Raw genomic sequence first — 19,185 nt, 5'->3', positions numbered from 1 at the left:
ATTGGGCCGTTTCTGATCGACACACCGAGCAAGTATAAAAACAGAAAAAGAAAAGGGAGAATAGCAGTACGTCTCTTGTTTCTTGCTCGTGGTTTTCCCATGAAACTACTTTAAGTGTCCTGGGCAGAGCCAACAGCAAATGTCGACAGTTGGGAAGACGAAGACAAAAATTACGAAAGAGCCGTGAGGAAAAATTACTATAAAACTGGAGATGCGGGGTATCGATCCCCGTGCCTCTCGCATGCTAAGCGAGCGCTCTACCATCTGAGCTACATCCCCGAACACATAAAGTGTAAAATAAAATAGTAATTACAAATAGTTTTAATACTGTCCTACAAACTAATCCGCCAAATTCGAACAAAATTGAAAGTGAAAGTATGAATTACGAAACGAACGTTTCCTATTCCCGGGCTTTTTATTTTTCCCACCAGATGTTTGAAATCCTCTCCCTGTATATTTAACCCTTACCATTCGATTGCAAAATTTCAGCTCTCCCCTACATTCTCCCCCGTCTCCTCAATTTTCCCACCGCGATCACAGCTTCTGAAAATGGAAAACGGCTTCCATGGCTTACCTCCACTGAAAAGATTCAAGCTTCTGCAACAAAGCCCCCCGAGAGACACACCCCAATCTTTCCTTCCTGCTAAGAAGCGCATCGAATCTCGTCATGAGTCCATTAATACCACATGCTGCCTTCCAGCAAAGAAGCGCATCTGGGCTCCGGAGCCTGCTCTCTTTCTATTCGAAATCGCGGGAGAAGAATTAGGTCTGAATTCGCCGGTGAAGAAGAAAGCCTCCGAGATTCCTGATCTTAATGAACCCACACAGAAAATCCCGGTGAAAGCTGAAGAGGAGGAGGATTGTAGCGTCGCAGAGAACGAGGAAGAAGATGGAATCATTTGCAGCGTTTGTGACAGCACGGATGGAGATCCATCAGATCCGATTGTATTTTGCGACGGGTGTGATCTCACAGTCCATGCTTCCTGTTACGGTAATCCACTCATTCAGGCCGTTCCCGAGGGCGATTGGTTTTGCGCCAGATGTAAATTAGGCAAGGACGACAAACACCTCGAAACGAGCTGTTGTCTCTGCCCCGTCGGCGGTGGAGCCACGAAGCCAACAGTCGATGGCCGTTGGGCTCATATAATCTGCTCGCTTCTTGTACCGGAGGTCTTCTTCCGGGATCCCAAGGGGCGAGAAGGGATCGATTGTTCGCGTGTTCCGAGCAAAAGATGGGCTGCTGTTTGTTATTTATGTGGTTCTGCAAATGGGTGCGGGATCGAATGCTCAGAGCCCAAATGTCCTCTGGCCTTCCATGTATCTTGTGGGATGAAAGAAGAATTGAGTATTGAGTATAGAGAGGGAAAAGGTGGAGCTATAGTTGCAGGGTTTTGCAAGAATCACACCCAGCTATGGGAGAAGGTGGGATTTATTAATTTTCGGGTTTTATTTCTTCTTCTAATGAAACGCTTGACAGTCATTTTTGCATCTTTTCTTTTTCCAGGAAGAACAAACTGGAAAATTCAAGATAGTACCCAGGGAGGATAATCAGGACAGGAAAAAGAAGACTCAGTTCCATCATGTTGGATTTTCAAAGCGTCTTCGGAAATGAAATCTGTGAAACTGGAAGTCTGGAACTAATTTATTTTCATTTTACGTTGTTTAAACAAGCTTTAATCCTTCTATTGTAACCCGAATTATAACTTTCAAAGAAGTTGGATTTATTTTCACTGACAAATGCAATTGACATATTGAAGATGCTATAAGTCTTTTTGCTCTGTGCAATCAGAGTCACTCAGAATTATCCCCAATCACGGAGTGCATCGTCCTGCTAACGAAATCCTTGGTCCATCAAAATCTCTATTTCGATGGCTCAAACCCAAGGACTATCGCCTGTCAAACCCATCTCTGTTGTCTGTTTCTTACTTACTCCGGCTATTCATGGAGATCCTTGGAAGACAAAATCTGTCTTTTCTGAAAATTTATAGAGCTTATTTTGCTTCGAACTACCGAAAGGACAAGAAAGGATATGACTTGTGGGAGGTAGACGACTTTTCCACGGTTCATCTAGAGCTCGATTGAAATATGTTAAACTGTTTCTAATTCCAGTGGTCTCCAGAATGGAACAAAGATAGCATTTCGTGTGAGAAAGATCATACTAACAACATGGAGCTCGATTTATCTGAACAAAATTTGGTCTTTATATTGAGAGATTTGGGGAAGAATTTACAATGATGAAACAATTAGAAAAAATCAATTCTTCAATTGACGATCGACTGGTGTCAATTGGGTCCCCAGCAGCTCAAATACATGACTTTCCTCAATGACTCTTCTGATTGCTTCGACTTCTCATCTCCCTCTAATCTCTTCGCGATCGAAGGCGAGAGTCTCTGACCCTGACCGTAAGAGCCGAAATTCCTCTTCCCTTGCTGTTGCAAACCTCTCAACACGTGATTCCATCTGGTGAAACCTTGTTCTTTGAGCGCCTCGACGGTACCAACACTAGCCGCTGCAACCCAAGCCCTGGCTGTCGAACTCATCTTCTTCTTGTAAGCTGCTTTTGTCTGAACAGATCACTGATCTTCAAGAAATTCGATGGGATTCTTCTCTCAACAGAACTGTTTGAGCTTCTGAATGAAAGTAGAATGGGAGGAGTAGCTATTTATAGCCGGCGAAATCCTAGAAAACCGATGGCGGTTTTACAGAAGACAAGTGGATTTATCAGTATGGATGCATATCGTCCTGTCTTTTTCAGTCGTGGATCTCTCTCATTCTCTGTCTCTTTCTGGGTTTGTAATCTTCTGCTTCGTGCGGAAACCATGGGTCACTACATTCCAACTCCAATCGTAACCCAGAATCCTTTACAGTTAAATTTCCTTGGCAATGTCAAGAACAGATCATATCATGGTGTTTCAGACTTTTTCGAGTCAGTGGATTGTCTACAAGGCTGAGTAGTTGAGGACCTCGAGGTGAAATCTCTCCTCCAATTTATGTGGGACCAATGTTAATTATTGGATTCCGAATCTGTCTCCTCTAGAATGGAAAGAGTTTGTTCATGGCGGCATAGTGAGCACTGCAGTTGGGAAAGGCCAAGGAATGGGTACAGAGTGGCTGTCAATGAACAGAAAGCACTACTGAGAAGATAATGAAAGGATATTAAAGAATGGAGCAGCGGGACCGTTGGAAGAATTAGGATAATCTTCTAATCTTCGTGTAGCTCTTATTTTCCTGGCTTACCCAATCTCTACAGAATTTCATTGAGATATAAAATTTCAGATTTCCTCACCATTGAGCTCTGCTGAAAAACTTGTGCCAACTGAGGAGAGAACCATTAGTGCAGAAGACGGGTAGAAGAAGAAAGGAAAAAGAGATCCTTCTCTGAAATAAAATTATCATAAATTTATAAACTTGAGAATCTACAGGTTGAGTAACAATTAAAGTAGACTAGACTGGAGACAAGAATTAAAATAATACAATTGGCAGATTGAGACTGGAGACAAGATTAAAATAATACAATTGGCAGATTGAGACTGGAGACAAGAATTAAAATAATACAATTGGCAGATTGAGTTGCAATTACAGTAGATAAGACTGCATCGCACGAATATCGTAGTCTGTAAAATTCCCGCGCAATATCGAACGCAGTATATGAAGCTCTTCTGTCTGTGATTTTCTACGTGCTTCAGTGTTACTGCAGTTAATGAAGCTGTTATTTGAACGATGAACGAAAATAATGACATACATAGATCGGTACAGTGTGCAGTTCTCTTTTTTTAAACTTCTAAAGAGAAATGGTTTCGGAAAATGGACTGAAACTTGAAATCCCATTAAGAAAGCTTGGTATAGTCGAACACGAGAGTTATTTCGGCAAAGATTTCTCGACACAATTCTCTCGAATACACTTTTATATCATGTATATACATTCGATTGACAGGTCTGTATATATTATTCATAACACGAAACGAAGTGAGATTTCATCAGCTTCAGGTTTTCAGGGTTCAGCCCCAGATATGCTTTTTTTCTCAGTTGGGACCCCAGCAGCTCAAGTACATAACCGTCCGAAGCGATTCCTCCGCCCTCTTGATCTCCTCTTTGGCGCCTTTATGCTTCAGAGACTCGCGATCGAAACCGCTGGACAACTTTCTGACCTGCTCAGAAGAAGCGGTGGTATCTCTGAGAGATTTGCAGGTTGATGCTTGGTCCTTGATCCCCTGCGCCGCTTTCATACTCGCCAGGTAAACGATCCTGCTCCCGTACCTCAATCTCGTATCAAGATCACTAGATGATCGATTCAGAGCAAGAGACTCTGGAGAAACGAAATCAAAAGATGAAAAGCGAATCAAAGGGTGAGAATGCCATTCCGGATGGTTATCTGGAGAACCAGAGTTGTTTAGATAGAAGAAAATTGGGAACGAAGAAACAACCGGATTAGTGGGTTCCGACTGCGGATTTGCGCTTAATCTGAAGTTGGTACGTGACTGTGTACCGACACGTTTCGGTTACTATTTCGGAAAGATCTAGAGAAGAGGGTGATAAGTCAAAAAATATCTTATTATTGGTTTGTCGTGACCTGTGAGCGACGTGTTCCGGAAGGAAAAGAAAGGACGATTCGTGGGCCCCAGCTCGTGGATTGATATTTATCCACTATAAAACGTCCGATGACTGAGCTTCTGTCCGATCTGAAGCAGATGTAAGGGAACATCAACGGCTGAGATTATGCACAAATATCAGTATATACAAATTAAATAAGTTAATTAATATTTAATATATATATTAATTATTAATTAAATTATTTTTCATAATATTTTTTTCTAAATATTTTAATTAGCACGAACATTGTATTATGCTTGAAAAAAAATCCTTAGTAATATCGAAGAACGACAAATTGGACACGCGGAATTTGCAGCAAAGGGCGGGCCCACTAATGTTGCCGATGCTCGCGCCTATTTGAACCACAAAATTAGGAGGGAATTTCCGTAGTTCTTAAAAATCTCCACGGACAATCACGGTTGATCTCACCACGTGTCATCGCCATAGTGGTCAATTTGTGAATTTCGCAAACAGGATAAGCTTTCGTATTCTGGCATCTCCTCCTTGCTTCTTCTCCCCGCCGTCTGGACGAGTAAAAATTTCCTGATTCCGATTCTCTCATCGGCGATGAGAAACCTGTAGAGGTGTTGCTCCTTACTGAGAACTATTTCTGCTTCGAGGATATAGGTCTCCCCCATGGCGGCCATTTCGTCCTTAAGTTTCGCGGCGTTAGGGCAAGCTACCGATAGAAAAGCAGCTGTTTCTGTGACACGCACTTTTGTTTCCAGTTACGATGGCATTAGATCTCGAACCAGTTTTGTCGCGTATTCTGTGGGCGTTCCGAGTTCGAATTACCGCTCTCAAATGGTGATTCAGTGTACGGCATCAGCAGCAGGTATCTCTTTTGTTTTCAGTTCCCTGGGAACGTTGTACTTCTCCGCTAATTTGACTCCGAAATTTCGATCGGATATAGAGGTCTAATTTTTCCTGGAAAAAAATGTCTCGCATTTTACTGCATGAAATTGTTCGTCGCGCTCCTTTTCTTTTACTGAAATTGAATTTATGCGAATTCTGTTATCGCAACAAATTAGCGTCGAGGAATTTGAAACATGATGAATAAGAGAGTGGAACATAAACTCTGTTTTTATGCGGAAAAGTAGATGGACCCTTGCTACTATAATGTAAGACAGGGACATTTGGTCTTTCTGCTAAAATGCTTTTTGGATCCATAATTTCCAGCTTTTTTGTGAGAGAAGGTATATTTCAGGGAAGCAGGAGTGAAATGTGAATTCTACCAAGGGGAATCTTGAAATTTGCAGACCTGCTATATTCCCAAACCTTGTTTTCGAAGCTAACACGCACTGCAACTCCTAAGGTTATATGCATCTTTTTTTCTGATAAAATATCTACATTGTTGAACTTGCGATGAAAATTTTGCAAAATTCGAATTTTTTTTAGCGTTACTGTAGAATCTAAGCGCTTTTTTCTAGATTTATGTTTTGAGCACCGAAGAATCAAGTATATCTGGATCCATTTCAGATGTTCCCACTGTATCTGAAACAAAAATGAACTTCCTGAGAACCTACAAGCGTCCAATTCCCAGCATATACAATAGTGTATTGCAAGAGTTAATGGTTCAACAACATCTGATGAGGTACAAAAGAACGTATCAGTATGATCCTGTTTTTGCTCTTGGTTTTGTCACCGTGTATGATCAACTCATGGAGGGATATCCGAGCAATGAGGACCGTGATGCAATTTTCAAGGCTTACATCCAAGCACTAAAGGAGGATCCCGAACAGTACAGGTTTAGATTCGATCATAACCTCATCTTAACAAGTTTTAAATTTGATTTTAGTTTCTGTCTGTACTATAGAAGAAAAAATCAATATCAGAAAATTCATGAAACCTTTTCTGCACCAGATCATATTGTTCTTCATGCATCCTTTGCCTAGCCTGACGATTGTTAGTCTTTATCTTAGCTGATTGTTTTTTGCAATAGAAAAGATGCACTGAAGTTGGAAGAATGGGCCCGTGCACAAAATGGGGAGTCTCTTGTTACGTTTTCATCTAGAGAAGGTGAAGTTGAGGGGATTTTAAAAGATCTCTCAGAACGTGCTGGGGGGCAGGGGAGTTTCAGCTACAGCCGCTTCTTTGCAATTGGGCTATTTCGATTGCTTGAGTTGGCAAATGCGCCCGAACCAACTATCCTGGAGAAGGTGAATTGTTGTCTGAGTTTTGAGGTTTCTTAGCTTTGTGTTCGCAATAGTTCTTATCTCTCCATACAACTACAACTGTGCCTGTTTATGAAGTCATTGAGATGGGTGTTAAATTCAACTTTTCCATTTAGACTGGAACTTTTCTTGATTCCATTTTGTCTAACAGCTCTGTGCAGCTTTAAATGTTAGTAAAAGAAGTGTGGACAGAGATCTTGATGTATACCGAAATCTTCTCTCGAAGTTGGTTCAAGCAAAGGAGCTTCTGAAGGAGTATGTTGCCAGGTATAAATCGTAAGCTGATGCTCCTGAAATATCCCCTTTGGGAACATGCACAAGATTAGTACCGTGTTGCTTTATTCAACCAAATATTTTCTAGTTTCTCCATTTAATTCAACGTTCAACTCTTCCATTACCACCGCTATTTCCAATTAGAATGTAATAGGAGATGATTGAACTTCGTTGGCAACTTTAACATTCTCGATGCATTGTTTTTGTCGATCGCAGAGAAAAGAAGAAGAGAGAAGAAAGGACAGAATCTCAAAAGGCCAACGAGACCATCACTAAGATCGTTGGAGAATTTCATTGTGCTGGCCAGTAAGTCTGACAAGCTGGTAGCTTTGTTGGAAGAAGCTTTCACTACATCCAGTGTCGTGAACACCGAGGGGGGGGGGGGGGGGGGGGGGGGGGGGGGGGGGGGCATATAAGTCTTAACGATTTCTTTCTCTATCCCTTCTTCAGTTTTTTTTCTTTCTCATTTTCCTTTTTTTTCCCCTGTAATTCTATTAAAAGTATCATTTGCGCCTTTTTGTGAAGATATATATGAGCTTACTCCACTAGAAGCAAAAGTTTTTGGATTATTCTTGCCTTGTTTTAGTATCTTAAGATATTCAGGATATAGAGAGTAAGGAGAGAACTAAATCATCTTTTAAGGGAAGAACTTTTCCTTAATCTATTTTATAAATAATATGCAAGTAATTGGATACAAAATTTCTTCTATATTGTATATTAGTAGAACAGAAGAACTGTTAATCATCCCTGCCCGAGTTCATTTCCTAAAATTTTGTTGATTATTGTGTTTCTTATGAAAAGCTATTGAAGGGGGTATGCAATTTCTTAGTCAGAAAGTCCTCTTCACTTGGTTAACTTTTGAAATACAATTTATTTAGGAAGGAATACACCATAGAGCTTACATTAGTACGACGGACTTGGGAGAATTTTATACAAAAGAATCATCAGAAAACGAAAATTTTGAACTAAATTACAAAGGATTCAAGTTTGGATCTAAGACAAGCCGTTCTTCAGAAGAATTATCAGCTGCATCTAGCTCGATAAAATAGCACTATTAATGTGCCTAACAGATTAATCAGAAGACGAATAAGAAAACAATCGAGATTAATGCTGAAATACGATGAAAATAAGAAATCGATACACGTACTGTGGCTTAACTGAGATGAGAAATATCCACATCATCTGGTAATCTGAATGTGTCAGCAGCTCCGAACTTTCGTCTCTCTTCATAGTCCGCATCTGACTCTTCATTGCTATCCTCCGCATCCTCATCACAATGACTAAGCGATGAACTCAACTCAGGGTCATTTGTGCTTTTAGACCTGCAATCTTGGGTGGCCAACATGTTGACTTGGCCAAGATGAGAGATCTCAACCACAACTGTATCGTCATCAACAGGGAGAGGTTGTTTCCATGGCTCTCCGTCAAGTCTCATGTATGTGCAATCAGCCACACCCTTGTGAAATTCAAAACGGATTCGATGTGCCTAACACAGAACAAGTTCTTTTCACTGAAGAGAAAAAACCCATTGGTGGTCGACTTTGTAAACTCCATGTTCACAGTGGCAGTTGCTTGCAGATCATCAAGGCATATTATGCTCAAAATGCAAACCATAAGAAGTTTCTTACCTGAGCAAGACGGGTACCATGCCCTTTAGGAGCATATAAAACAAGGCCATGCCAAGCATCTCTAAAGCCAACTAACTCCAGACGACCGTCATCTACAAGTGGTACAGTCAAATCTCTCTGTAGAGCATCGATACATTCATAATAAGATGGACAGCCAGATGTTCTACTTCAACTAAAATTTATTGCAGCTATTTTACCGCATAACACTTTTAAGATGTATTTAGAATAAGCAGTTATCTAAAGTATATCGAAACCCACATCTCGTTCTTTCTTTGCATTTGGTGTTCCCCAAGGGTTCAATCCTCCAGAAAAGCTTGGCAAGTTGAGACACACAATTGACCTGATGCTGTTGTTTAAAGACAAATACATAAGAAGCAAGAATCCATCAGGAGAGCACAGGTGCACCCTCAGAGAAATCTATAAACACTGTTTGTTTTCACCTGTGAGATATAGGGAGCTCTTCCCAGGGGCCACAGTGTCTTTTCATGATTTTAACCTTCGTCGGCTGTGCAATGTTCCTGTAGCAGCACTAACTGCTAAAAATTGTGATTCAGAGATATAAAGGTTAATTCATTTGGGTAGATTATCATTATCCTCTCTTGCTCATGGTCTGCCATGGTTTCTCTGATGTCTAGTCTCATAGAAATATGATTTATTCGTTATTTAGATAGGGAGAGGGGTATGCTTGTCTTTTTCAATATCTTGGTTAAGTTAATATAAGAGGGCAAAGGGATATTCTCCTTTCCTTTGTTTCTCTTCTCTCTTATTCTAACTGTAGATTGCACTTCTATACAGAATAAGAAAATCATTCCTTTTTGGAAGTAATCAATCACATCAACCATTAAAGCTAATAACCTTGAGGAAGGATGAAAGAGAGAAGAAGCACAGAACCATCCTTGTGTGCATCCCAGCTTAGCATATGTAGTCTGGGTCAGTAGAAGGCATTTAATACTGTGAGTTTCATGGATTTTAGAATAACTACATCCAAGAAGCTCAAAGGATAATTTTACCTGATTGACTAACTGATTTTTGAATTTTTCTGGATGCAATTTCCTCTCAGAATGAAATGCATATGATACTTGAGCATCCATTCCTGTGAATACATGACAAATGTTTAACTCCATTAACAAAATCATGCTTCTGCAAAGCGAAACAAAATTTCATGCTAAAGAGCTTTTGTTTTAGTCGTTCAAGAGCTTTTCTTTGAAAATTTTTATGGTTCTAGTGTCCAGGAACCGTGTCTAGGCTTAATCTTTTACGAACCAATACAACACTTTAGGTCCCTTGGAAGGCCTAGTGCCACCCATGGAAGTCCATCCAACATAAAGGTCACTGACGAGGCCTAACAAACCATTCCTCCTGCTGTTGGTAAAATCTAACAAACATAAGATACGTCATGAACAGTAAATCACAACAATAATTGGATGGAAAAAATAGGTACATAGTTCAAACATACGGAACAAGAGAAATTTGCAACACTGTCAAAGTCAAATATGCTATTAATAAAGAGAATTTCCCTGTAAATGTAACCTCCCAGCTAGTAGAAGGCCTATGACAGGGATTCTTTCTCTCTTTCTCACTTATCATCAAATGAATAAATATTATAATATAAAAAATGTTTGTAATTTAATGAAAATTCTCTTGTAAACATACACCTGAAATCACTAGTGATCCACCTTTCTGCCATCTGGTGCATCATGTTCTCCACAGATGATGGGAATGTATATGCTAGACAACAGATACTTCAATGTATGCCACGTTAGAATACCTACCTATCGTACTCCATGATACTTACATCCAGTATGAACAGTTTTAACTTGTATTCTTCTGACTTTGTAATGTTCATGATTTACTTCTAGTCAGGCTACAGGAAATTGTTAAGCTATTGTCGATATAATTATTTCAGTGTCTCTAGATATGAATTTTTGGCCTATCACAAACAAGATCCATACTTGGAATCAAAGTTCTTACCCATGCTGAAGTAGTTCCAAAATCCACCACGAAATGTATCATAACCTTCCTAAAGAGAGATGCCACCATGAATCAAAATGAATTAAAAAATATTAGGCCTCAAGAAAAGTACCAAGAGTAACTTGTTAAATAAATTATTTGACACTAAGTAATTGTCACATAGGCTCCATGGAAGTGTCATAACCAAGGAAAGAGCTAGGAAGGTGCTCACCTGGTTTAGAGAATCAGTATTAGACACACGATGAAATGCATGCAAAGAGTGTGGCAACTCCAGAGGTGCAATAGGATCACAAGAACCTTCTTCTGGAGCTTTCATCTTCATGATAATATGCCAACTGATCAGACAACAATTAGAATGACTTTATTAATTACAATTTATTTTTTTCAATGTTACTGATCAGAAATATTACCAAAATTAAAAGTACATAACTGTATATAATTACCATAGAGAAGGTATGAAGTTTTATATGAATTCACAGTATTTCAATAAATCAAATTCATTTTTTTAAGACAAAAATCAAATTCAAAGCCCCTCATGTCAATTCTAAAATGGGCTATCTTAACAAAACTTTAGGACCACATCCTGAGCTTTAATTGTATTGATAAAACAAAATTTATTTATTCTTCGCTTAAGGCCAAAGTCTAATGAGTCTCAAAATTGCCCCATAAAAGTTAATCCTCAAAATCAGCAGACTTATATAATAAGCCTAGTCATAAGAGAATTGTAAGTTTCTAGCCAAAATGAGCAATGAACGGGAGTCAGTACTAAGAACTCCTTAGAAGCTGGCTTAGTTAATCCACAAGAAAGCTACAAGGATGCTTCAAATTGCCTCATGTCAATTCTACAATGGGTTATCTTATCAAAACTTTAGGACCTCTTCTTGAACTTCAATTATATTTGATAAAAAAAACTTATTGAATCTTTGTTTAAGGCCAAAGTCTAATATGAGTCTCAAAATTGGCCCATAAAAGTTAATCCTCAAAATCCGACCTATGTAATAAGCCTAGTTATAAGAGAAACAAAGTTTTTACCCAAAAAGTGAAATGAACTGCTGTGAGCAGTACTAAGAAACTCCTTAAAAGCCAGCTTAGTTAATCCTAAAGAAAGCTAAAAGGATGCTTCAATAATCTCCAAGAAATATGTCATTGACCAACCTACTAATGAAAAAATGGTACCTATCAATTTTCATTTCTCTGGCAGCTATGACTTGAGCAAGAAATGACTTCACTGACTCAGCATCTGTACCAGGATTTTTCTTTCCCTGTAAAACCAAAACAAAAAGCTTGTTATGGAAGTCCCTGATGTTAAAAATTTCAAAAGAGACTTAAAAGTATGCATTTAGCCAAAATAGTAAAGGTATGCAATGCAACAGATTGGTTTGGATTCATGGAATAAGAAATTGAAAGTTTCTGTAAAAACACACATTTACCCACAAAAAGTTTGGTGCGCAATGCAACACATTAGCCAACCTAGATTTCCGTACAGCAACATAAAAACTTGTAATATGAACTCAAGTTTGATAGGTAAATTTAAGGACAAAGAGTAGGGTTTATAAAGCTATTAAGAAAATTGTGAACGAGAAAAAAACAAAAAGATAAGTTTGCAAAAACCAGAATTTCATTCAATGAACAGAAGATGACTTCCTTATTACATATGAAGACCTTCTATTGGCAATAGAAACTCCACAAAACAAGAACTTTCTCCGCCAATTCTAGAAAGTAGACTTAAAACTAATTTCCGATAAATCTAGATTTAAATTGCTGAACAGGAAATAAGTTTTAACTTGAAGAGTTACTAATTAGGACTTCAAACTAAAACAATAAACTACTAATTGAAATTGGCTATCTAATTGGAGCTTTTAACTAAAGATTAAGTTGATATTTAAGTGATCAACAAAATCAACAAATTACTCTTTAATTCAACATCCAACTACAGCAACTGTGATTCTTTCAACAAAATCAACAAATTACTCTTTAATTCAACATCCAACTACAGCAACTGTCATTTTTTAGACTTTCTATATCAACTTTGTTGAGCTTTCTATTTCAACTTTCTATTTTTTGAGCAGCTTATAGATTTCAAAATTTAAGGCTTTTTTATTTTAGATATTTGAGCTTAAATAGGAAGGCTAGCTCTCTATAAATCGAGTCTCCTTATCATGGAAGGGGAGTCTGTTGTGGTCATTAGTCAGTCCTATGGGAAGAAATCACCCCCAAGACGTTTCTTTATGTGTATAGATGAAGTAGGATTAATGTAAAAACCTGGATTTTACTTGGCAGCATACTGCCAGAAGTGCCAACAGCATTGCTGACACCTTGGCTACAGAAGGGGTTTCTGAGCAGAAACTTGCTGTAGGAACCACTCTTCCTCTTTGACTTGAGCTTAGCTCTTCTTTCTGGGATGCTAACATTGTTTTCTGTTTCTGTTTCCTCTTGTTTGCCTTGTTTTTGTATGTTTCTCTCCCTAGGGAGATCTCTTAATGGAATCCTTATTCTCATTGTTATTGAAAAAATAAAATGAGTCTCCTCTTTAAAGTGGGCCTCCTTTTCCCTTCTTCTTTCATAGACATGAGTAATTTGAGGTGATTGATTGTAAGAATTCTTGAGTTGATTCTTCAACATTATCATTTATTGTATTAGTACAGTACATTAGAGACAGTAAGTAAACATTAGAGAGATGCATTGTAGCACAAGACTAAGTGGCCAACAACTTCTTCAGTTACCCTGTAAAGAACAAGAAATTCCAAAATAATAGCTTACATGCAATAAAAAGTAATGGTTTTTTGTTCTTCTGGTCATACATACCCAACCAAATGAAAACGGAAGGTTGTTTCCAGTTCCCAATGGTACCATTGCAATGTGAGGTGCCTGAGCCAGTTTCAGATCTGAAACCACACCAAGGAGCCAACTTGCAGTACCATCTCCACCTGCAACCTGATGCATTGAATTCAGAGAGGATATAAAGATAGGAGACCGTAAATAGCAAAACAGGCTCCTATATTCATCTTGAAGAATACTCCCCATAAGCGATATCCAGGCAGAAAAATAGATGTGTGACTCACAATTAATTTCAGCCTCCTCTGAATTTCACTCACAAAATTGTCATTGTAAGACTTGAGTACTTCCAAGTTGTGATAAATCTTGTGCAGCACCTTATCAGGAGCTTCATCTCCCAGGTCGAAAACCTGAAAGTTACATCCACCCAAATTAATCTCAAGTGAGAAACTATATGATGTTGATCCTGACCTTTCCAGCTAGAATGATAGTAGTATCACTCTTGGGTCTCATAAGTTATTCAGCAAGACAATCTTATAATGCACCTTAGCCTTAGCGCACCTGGGAATTATTTAGAAGACCACGATATGTAGCCAGCAAATCACCACCAAGCTGACCTCCACTTTTCGAGTTGATGAACACTATCACAGGACACTCGGGGATATGCATAGGAGATACCACAACTGATTTTAGATCAAATACGTAGTCTGGGATATAGAACTGCTTCAAAAAGGTAGCCTCCTTATTACCCATTTCTTCCCCAGAACTGCAGTTTCAAACCACCATATTCCAAATAAATATATGAATTTGAAAGGTTTGGGAAAGAGAAATTCCTTTTACTCCAAGTCATATCATTTCATCTATTGAAGTGCAAACAAGCAAAAGTTCGACACACAACATAAGCACATTAGGAAAGCTTTCCACAGGAATTCCTCACAAAAAAATTTTAGTCCTGTATGATGCATCAATTTAGTATCTCCCTTCTACCAGTTCCCCAGCTGTGTCAGTAGCCATGTAACCACTATTTTGACAGGTTGTTGAAGCACATAAAAGATGGATCCATAATCTAAAATACATTCCTTAAAACATAAGAACATCTGATTTTTTATCACCAAGACAAGTGAAAAAAGGCAGGGTTCCATCATCAGGTGGCTAAATTCATCAAATCAGTTCATCCTCTTCAATGTGTCACCTTATATAGTCTGTCTTGAGCAACTGGTTCAACCGAATGGTTAGTTTTTTTACTACTCAATACAAAAAAACATATACCCTTCAATCATTAGCAATAATAATAAGGGCTCTAAGCCCTTTACATGAAAGTATGGCACTATTGGATGAGAAGATCTCTAAGGTAACTAAACTAAATATCCCGACAAGGTTCACTGTTTTAGTACCAGTGAATGTTTAATCGACATATAGAGGATCTTGTTTGCATTCAATAGTCAATAAACACATGATATTTCCTCATTTAGAATCGGTTTGAGGTTTGATAATTGCATGATCGACTGGCAACACCTTCTCGTGCAAACAAATCTTGCGTTCAGAGATCCAAACAGATGTTGCTTATGACTATTTCAAAATATTAGGTGGTGATCAGGATCTGCATCATACAAGACTAAAAATTCAATGTTATGGGAACTACGGATTTTCGATGCCTACAATGTAGTTCATCGAGAACCTCGTTTGCATCATGTTCTACCTTTTCGAACGACGAATACTAACGAAAAGATGCTTAAGATCATGGCTTCGAAGTCGAGATCCGAACATTGTGACGTAACCGAAGATTGAGATCTTTTTTGAAAAACTTACAAATTCTGTAGAAAGGAAGCTTACCAAAGGAGAACAATTCCAACGAAGGATGTCTTGAGGCAGTTCCCACACGCTAAGTAGGCTTGGAGAAGACCTTCTCGAAGGCGAGACTCGGAATCGACAAAGAAACTCTCGGAAGAAACTCAAAAGAGATGATACCTATAGGCTATAAGATGTATGTAATGAACCGGCTAGTCTGGCCTGATTCTGGCAATATTGCTCTGGGGTCGAACCCATGGGAGTCCGAGACTCCGGGGTCCCCCACTCTTGGACTGCCAAATGAAAAATGGTTCGTTAAGTTCGTTACAAATATCTACAGAGGACAGCGCAAAGGAATAACATCTGCGCCATAGAGCAAATACGTCAGGACACGTGTTTTTAAAAAAATGAAAGAGGGCAATGGAATGGCTGCGCCATGATCACCGCTCCGGTAATTTCAATTGCCGTCGGTTCAGCGAGATCTGCCGCAGTGCCGAATCGAGATAACTGCTCCGACCCAAACACAGAAAAACCCCCTCAAGCCTCAAGACGCGCCAATTTCTGTCCATTCGTCTTATTTTCCTAAATCCCCGCCATGACAGGAACTCCAAAGCCTTACTGTTGGTCATGAATCTCGTACATTTCTCTCCGCGAGTTCACGCCCATCGATACAGAAGTTCAAATCCGTTCTCTTGTCTCTTCTCCGTAAGGCAGCGTGCTTCTTCGTTTACTCTGTCGCTCAATATCGTTATTCGTTTGCTTATCGAATCTGGTTAAAAACCGTTTTCCTTCTTTTACCTCACAGGTCAAGCCTTCCATTTTCACCCGAGAAGGCGAAGTACTACAAAGAGCTGGAAGTAGCAGCGGATGTTGTAGAGAAAGCTTGCCGTCTCTGTGTTGATGTACACTTGAGGACTTCTTGAAGCTAATTAGTTTTTCTTTGCTTCACTCTTTCTGAAAATGTATATGAGTTATTTCTTTTGGTGGTTGATAAGGTTAAGAAATCTCTATTTTCCTGTGAAGGGCGAATTCTCGAAAAGAACGATCAGACACCAGTTACAATCGCTGATTTTGGTGTTCAGGATTGATCAGCATAGGTGAAATAAATATTTAACATATCGAGCACATTATATCTCATTCTTCAATTACTTTTATCTGGATAGTGGAACCTGTAGTTTTTTCTGTCTTTTTTTCAACTTTAAAGCTCTGAATGCCCTACTAATTATAAAAGAAGTAGAGTCTACAATGTGATAAAGAAGTTCAGGATAGATCCAGTATTTTCTGTTTTCTTTTTTTTTGTTTTTGTCTTTGAAGTTGGAATCCTCTTATAGTACAGATGTGCATTGAACTAACACTGATAAAACAAGCATATCAAATAGTAGTTTCCGTACTTTATTTAAGAGAATCTGTTTTTTAAATTTATCTGCTTGTGTTGACTTTCTACTTTACATGATTTTACGTGTATGCTCCCAGCACTTATCAATTAAAACATTACACAATTACTTCTGTTGAATGTCTTCTTTGTTTTTTTTAATAAAAAAAATTGTTAAACTTACTTGTTGCTTTATACTTGGTCGATTTGCTCATGATTACACTCACGAATATGCTCATGCATTGAGATTGTAGAGCTTGGAAGAGCATTTCCTTCCATCCCATTAGTGGCTGAAGAGGACTCATCTTTCCTAAGGTCTAGCTTAGAAAATTCTGAGAAAGAAAAGTCTAGCTTAGAAAATTCTGAGAAAGAAAAAGGCTCCTTGAGTAACTTCCCGGTGGACTCTGCATTCGATGCTGTAAGTGATAAAGCAAGTGCCATAGATGAATCATTAAGTCATGATAATGTTCTGGAAGCAATTGATAGAGGAGGCAAAATTACTGTGGGTTTTGGCACCAAACCAGCCACTTACTGGGTGAGTTTGCTTTATGAGCTTATGACACTTAACTGATTCATCATTTTATTGAAGTTCACACAGAACTACTGAGCAACCTTGTAAAAAAAACTGTTAGTTTGACATGCAATGCTCTTAGAATTCAGCATATCAACAGACATCAAATTTCTGTGTTGTTATGCATTATTTGGTCTTAAATCATGTTCTTTTTGTTCAGGCTCAAAGCTTCTTCAGCAATTTGACTTTTGGGCCATTCATTTTGTATTTAGGACATTAATCCTGCTCATTTTACCTTTCATTTAAGGACAATGGGATTTTTATTTAGAAGGAACCTTGAACATAATTAAGATAAAGGTTTACTGTGCTACATCAACATAGCTAACTAGAATTTCAGAAAGTACTTGAATCATTTCATTCTTTTAAGAAAGAGTGCATGCCAAAGGTGTTGATTATTGAATCATGACACTTGGAAGGTACCGATTTGACTTGCTGAGGCTTAAAATGCATGATCTTTTTTATTTTGATTATTAGGGCATAGATAGCTGGATTCTGTACTTTTAAATTGTCCATAAGCACCATCTCGGAAAGTTGGATTTCTTACCTTGATGTCTATTTAGTGAATGAGTTCATACACTTGACTCAGGTGCTTGATCCAATTGATGGTACACGGGGTTTTTGTAAAAGGCAGCGATGCCCTCTACCTCTTCATTGTTCTTTCCCACCAACTTTACCTGTGTTTTTTTGTGTCAGTGCTTATGTAGTAGTCCAGAACAACCATACTGAAAGTTTAATTCTATTTTATGATTAAGATATTTTTGTAAACGTTTGAGTCAATTTCTTCCTAGTTTTTATTACAAGTTCCATTTCAGGCTTGTTGTAAACATGAGTATGCTCCTTATGTTCTGATTTTTCAGTGTATCAATATTCAAATGTTGCTTTCTTTATTCTGCTAAGGAAGTTTGCCTGATTTTCTGGTTGGTTTGGCTTTTGTAGTGGAAGGAAAGATTGCTGTAGGTGTGAAGGAAAGTATTCTAGCTGGTGTTGGACATGCAGGTGAAACCTGTGGAAGTGGATCTGGAATTATTATGATTGCTCACACTGCCTGTGGAGCATGGAAAAGAGGCTCCCAACTGTGCAGGATAACATGGCCTATGGTTTAAATAAGTGGTCCAGGTGCTCTGTGGACAGTTGCTCTATGGTTCATGAGGCATATACCTGAGAGTCAAACATGGGAATCGTTGCCTCTATCTAGTTCATTTGCAACAACAGATGCAGATAATGTTGGAGATAAACAAAAAGTTCCTCTTTTGTCAGCATGCTGTGGGACGTTGTATTCTTATATCTACTGTTTTATTTTTAATGCACTTCTTCTCATTCGACTGTAGCTCCTTATTGCTGATTTATTGTATCTGTATGTCCTACCTGAACCACTCACAGAGTATCATACTGACATATGTCATACAATCACATAACCTGTTAATTGTGGGTATGAGCAGCTGGTAGACTTCAATGAAGTCTTCTTAATTGCTCAAACCCCCTTAAGTAGAAACAAAATTGATTTCTGTCTTATTCTGTATCTAGCACTGCAGGGGTATAGCTTGTAGCAAGTACTTCTGGATCTTTTTGAATCCCTTAGTTGGAAACTCTAGTTGTGAGGAATATGGGGAAGTTTGTTTATGGGTAAAAAAGATTTTGAGAAATTACTGCATCAATTATCTCCGAAGCAAATCTGTAGAACATTAAAAAGTGGCTTTTACTGTAAAATTTTAAATAGTCTAAACTTCTTCCACAGGGGGGTAGTTCCCGACTATCTTCCTGAATAGAACGTGAAAGAAATCTAATCAGGGGCTGACTGCCTAAATAACTCTTCTAGTTTTTTTTAAAATTTTTTATTTCTTGGTTCACTTTTCCTTATTATGACCTGATTTCACATATATGATTTTAAATATATATATATACACACACACACACACATATATATTCTGCTAAGGTTCTGTTCCTGTCATTATAATGATGTTTTTTATAAAGGTTATCTTTTCCTATTTTGCAGCTTGTGCAAATATTTAATGGTAGCTTTTGTCTTCCTTGTTTGAGCTAGGT

General features: G+C 38.4%; 3 protein-coding genes, 1 non-coding gene and 1 pseudogene across 5 annotated transcripts; 3 read left to right on the top strand and 2 right to left on the bottom strand.

Moving 5' to 3' along the window:
- Positions 1-206: 206 nt before the first annotated feature.
- TRNAA-AGC (transfer RNA alanine (anticodon AGC)) lies at positions 207-279 on the bottom strand. The gene has a single exon. It is a non-coding gene; the product is annotated as a tRNA-Ala (tRNA).
- Positions 280-508: 229 nt separating this feature from the next.
- On the top strand, positions 509-1,755 carry LOC137966616 (uncharacterized). Its single transcript, XM_068813295.1, has 2 exons — positions 509-1,422; positions 1,505-1,755. Exons 1-2 carry the CDS (start codon positions 550-552, stop codon positions 1,610-1,612), a joined length of 981 nt encoding a protein of 326 aa, XP_068669396.1. The 5' UTR covers positions 509-549; the 3' UTR covers positions 1,613-1,755.
- Positions 1,756-5,093: 3,338 nt separating this feature from the next.
- Positions 5,094-7,410, top strand: LOC137966286 (protein THYLAKOID FORMATION1, chloroplastic-like). Its single transcript, XM_068812867.1, has 5 exons — positions 5,094-5,425; positions 6,070-6,337; positions 6,533-6,749; positions 6,916-7,031; positions 7,254-7,410. Exons 1-5 carry the CDS (start codon positions 5,227-5,229, stop codon positions 7,345-7,347), a joined length of 894 nt encoding a protein of 297 aa, XP_068668968.1. The 5' UTR covers positions 5,094-5,226; the 3' UTR covers positions 7,348-7,410.
- A 523-nt stretch (positions 7,411-7,933) lies between these two features.
- On the bottom strand, positions 7,934-15,298 carry LOC137965891 (diacylglycerol kinase 1-like). Of its 2 annotated transcripts, XM_068812272.1 has the most exons (14): positions 15,245-15,298; positions 13,973-14,177; positions 13,699-13,821; positions 13,442-13,570; positions 11,813-11,898; positions 10,848-10,971; positions 10,637-10,685; positions 9,676-9,758; positions 9,521-9,591; positions 9,106-9,183; positions 8,924-9,011; positions 8,666-8,782; positions 8,185-8,523; positions 7,934-8,100 (listed from the first exon to the last, which is right to left on the bottom strand). In XM_068812272.1, the coding sequence occupies exons 2-13, from the start codon at positions 14,162-14,164 to the stop codon at positions 8,191-8,193; spliced, it is 1,473 nt and encodes a 490-aa protein (XP_068668373.1). In that variant the 5' UTR covers positions 14,165-14,177; positions 15,245-15,298; the 3' UTR covers positions 7,934-8,100; positions 8,185-8,190. The 2 variants fall into 2 exon arrangements, with proteins under 2 accessions (XP_068668373.1, XP_068668372.1); XM_068812271.1 differs by having other exon boundaries at positions 7,934-8,523.
- Positions 15,299-15,393: 95 nt separating this feature from the next.
- On the top strand, positions 15,394-18,512 carry LOC137965472 (putative 3'(2'),5'-bisphosphate nucleotidase, mitochondrial; annotated as a pseudogene).
- Positions 18,513-19,185: the final 673 nt, after the last annotated feature.

This window comes from Aristolochia californica, unplaced genomic scaffold (genome assembly GCF_029961685.1).
Source record: "Aristolochia californica isolate CCGP_79_NKW_82.1479 unplaced genomic scaffold, dmAriCali1.0.hap1 SCAF_5, whole genome shotgun sequence".
NCBI classification, from domain to species: Eukaryota; Viridiplantae; Streptophyta; class Magnoliopsida; order Piperales; family Aristolochiaceae; genus Aristolochia; species Aristolochia californica.
This window is presented reverse-complemented; position numbering and strand designations above follow the sequence as displayed.

Coding starts and splice junctions, on each gene's coding strand:
- LOC137966286 (XM_068812867.1), top strand. CDS start 5,227: ATGGCGGCCATTTCGTCCTTAAGTTTCGCGGCGTTAGGGCAAGCTACC. Junction 5,426..6,069: donor GTGTACGGCATCAGCAGCAG/GTATCTCTTTTG, acceptor GATCCATTTCAG/ATGTTCCCACTGTATCTGAA. Junction 7,032..7,253: donor CTGAAGGAGTATGTTGCCAG/GTATAAATCGTA, acceptor TGTCGATCGCAG/AGAAAAGAAGAAGAGAGAAG.
- LOC137965891 (XM_068812271.1), bottom strand. CDS start 14,164: ATGGGTAATAAGGAGGCTACCTTTTTGAAGCAGTTCTATATCCCAGAC. Junction 9,184..9,520: donor CTCTTTCATCCTTCCTCAAG/GTTATTAGCTTT, acceptor GTGCTGCTACAG/GAACATTGCACAGCCGACGA. Junction 8,783..8,923: donor ATGCAAAGAAAGAACGAGAT/GTGGGTTTCGAT, acceptor GATGCTCTACAG/AGAGATTTGACTGTACCACT.
- LOC137966616 (XM_068813295.1), top strand. CDS start 550: ATGGAAAACGGCTTCCATGGCTTACCTCCACTGAAAAGATTCAAGCTT. Junction 1,423..1,504: donor ACACCCAGCTATGGGAGAAG/GTGGGATTTATT, acceptor TTCTTTTTCCAG/GAAGAACAAACTGGAAAATT.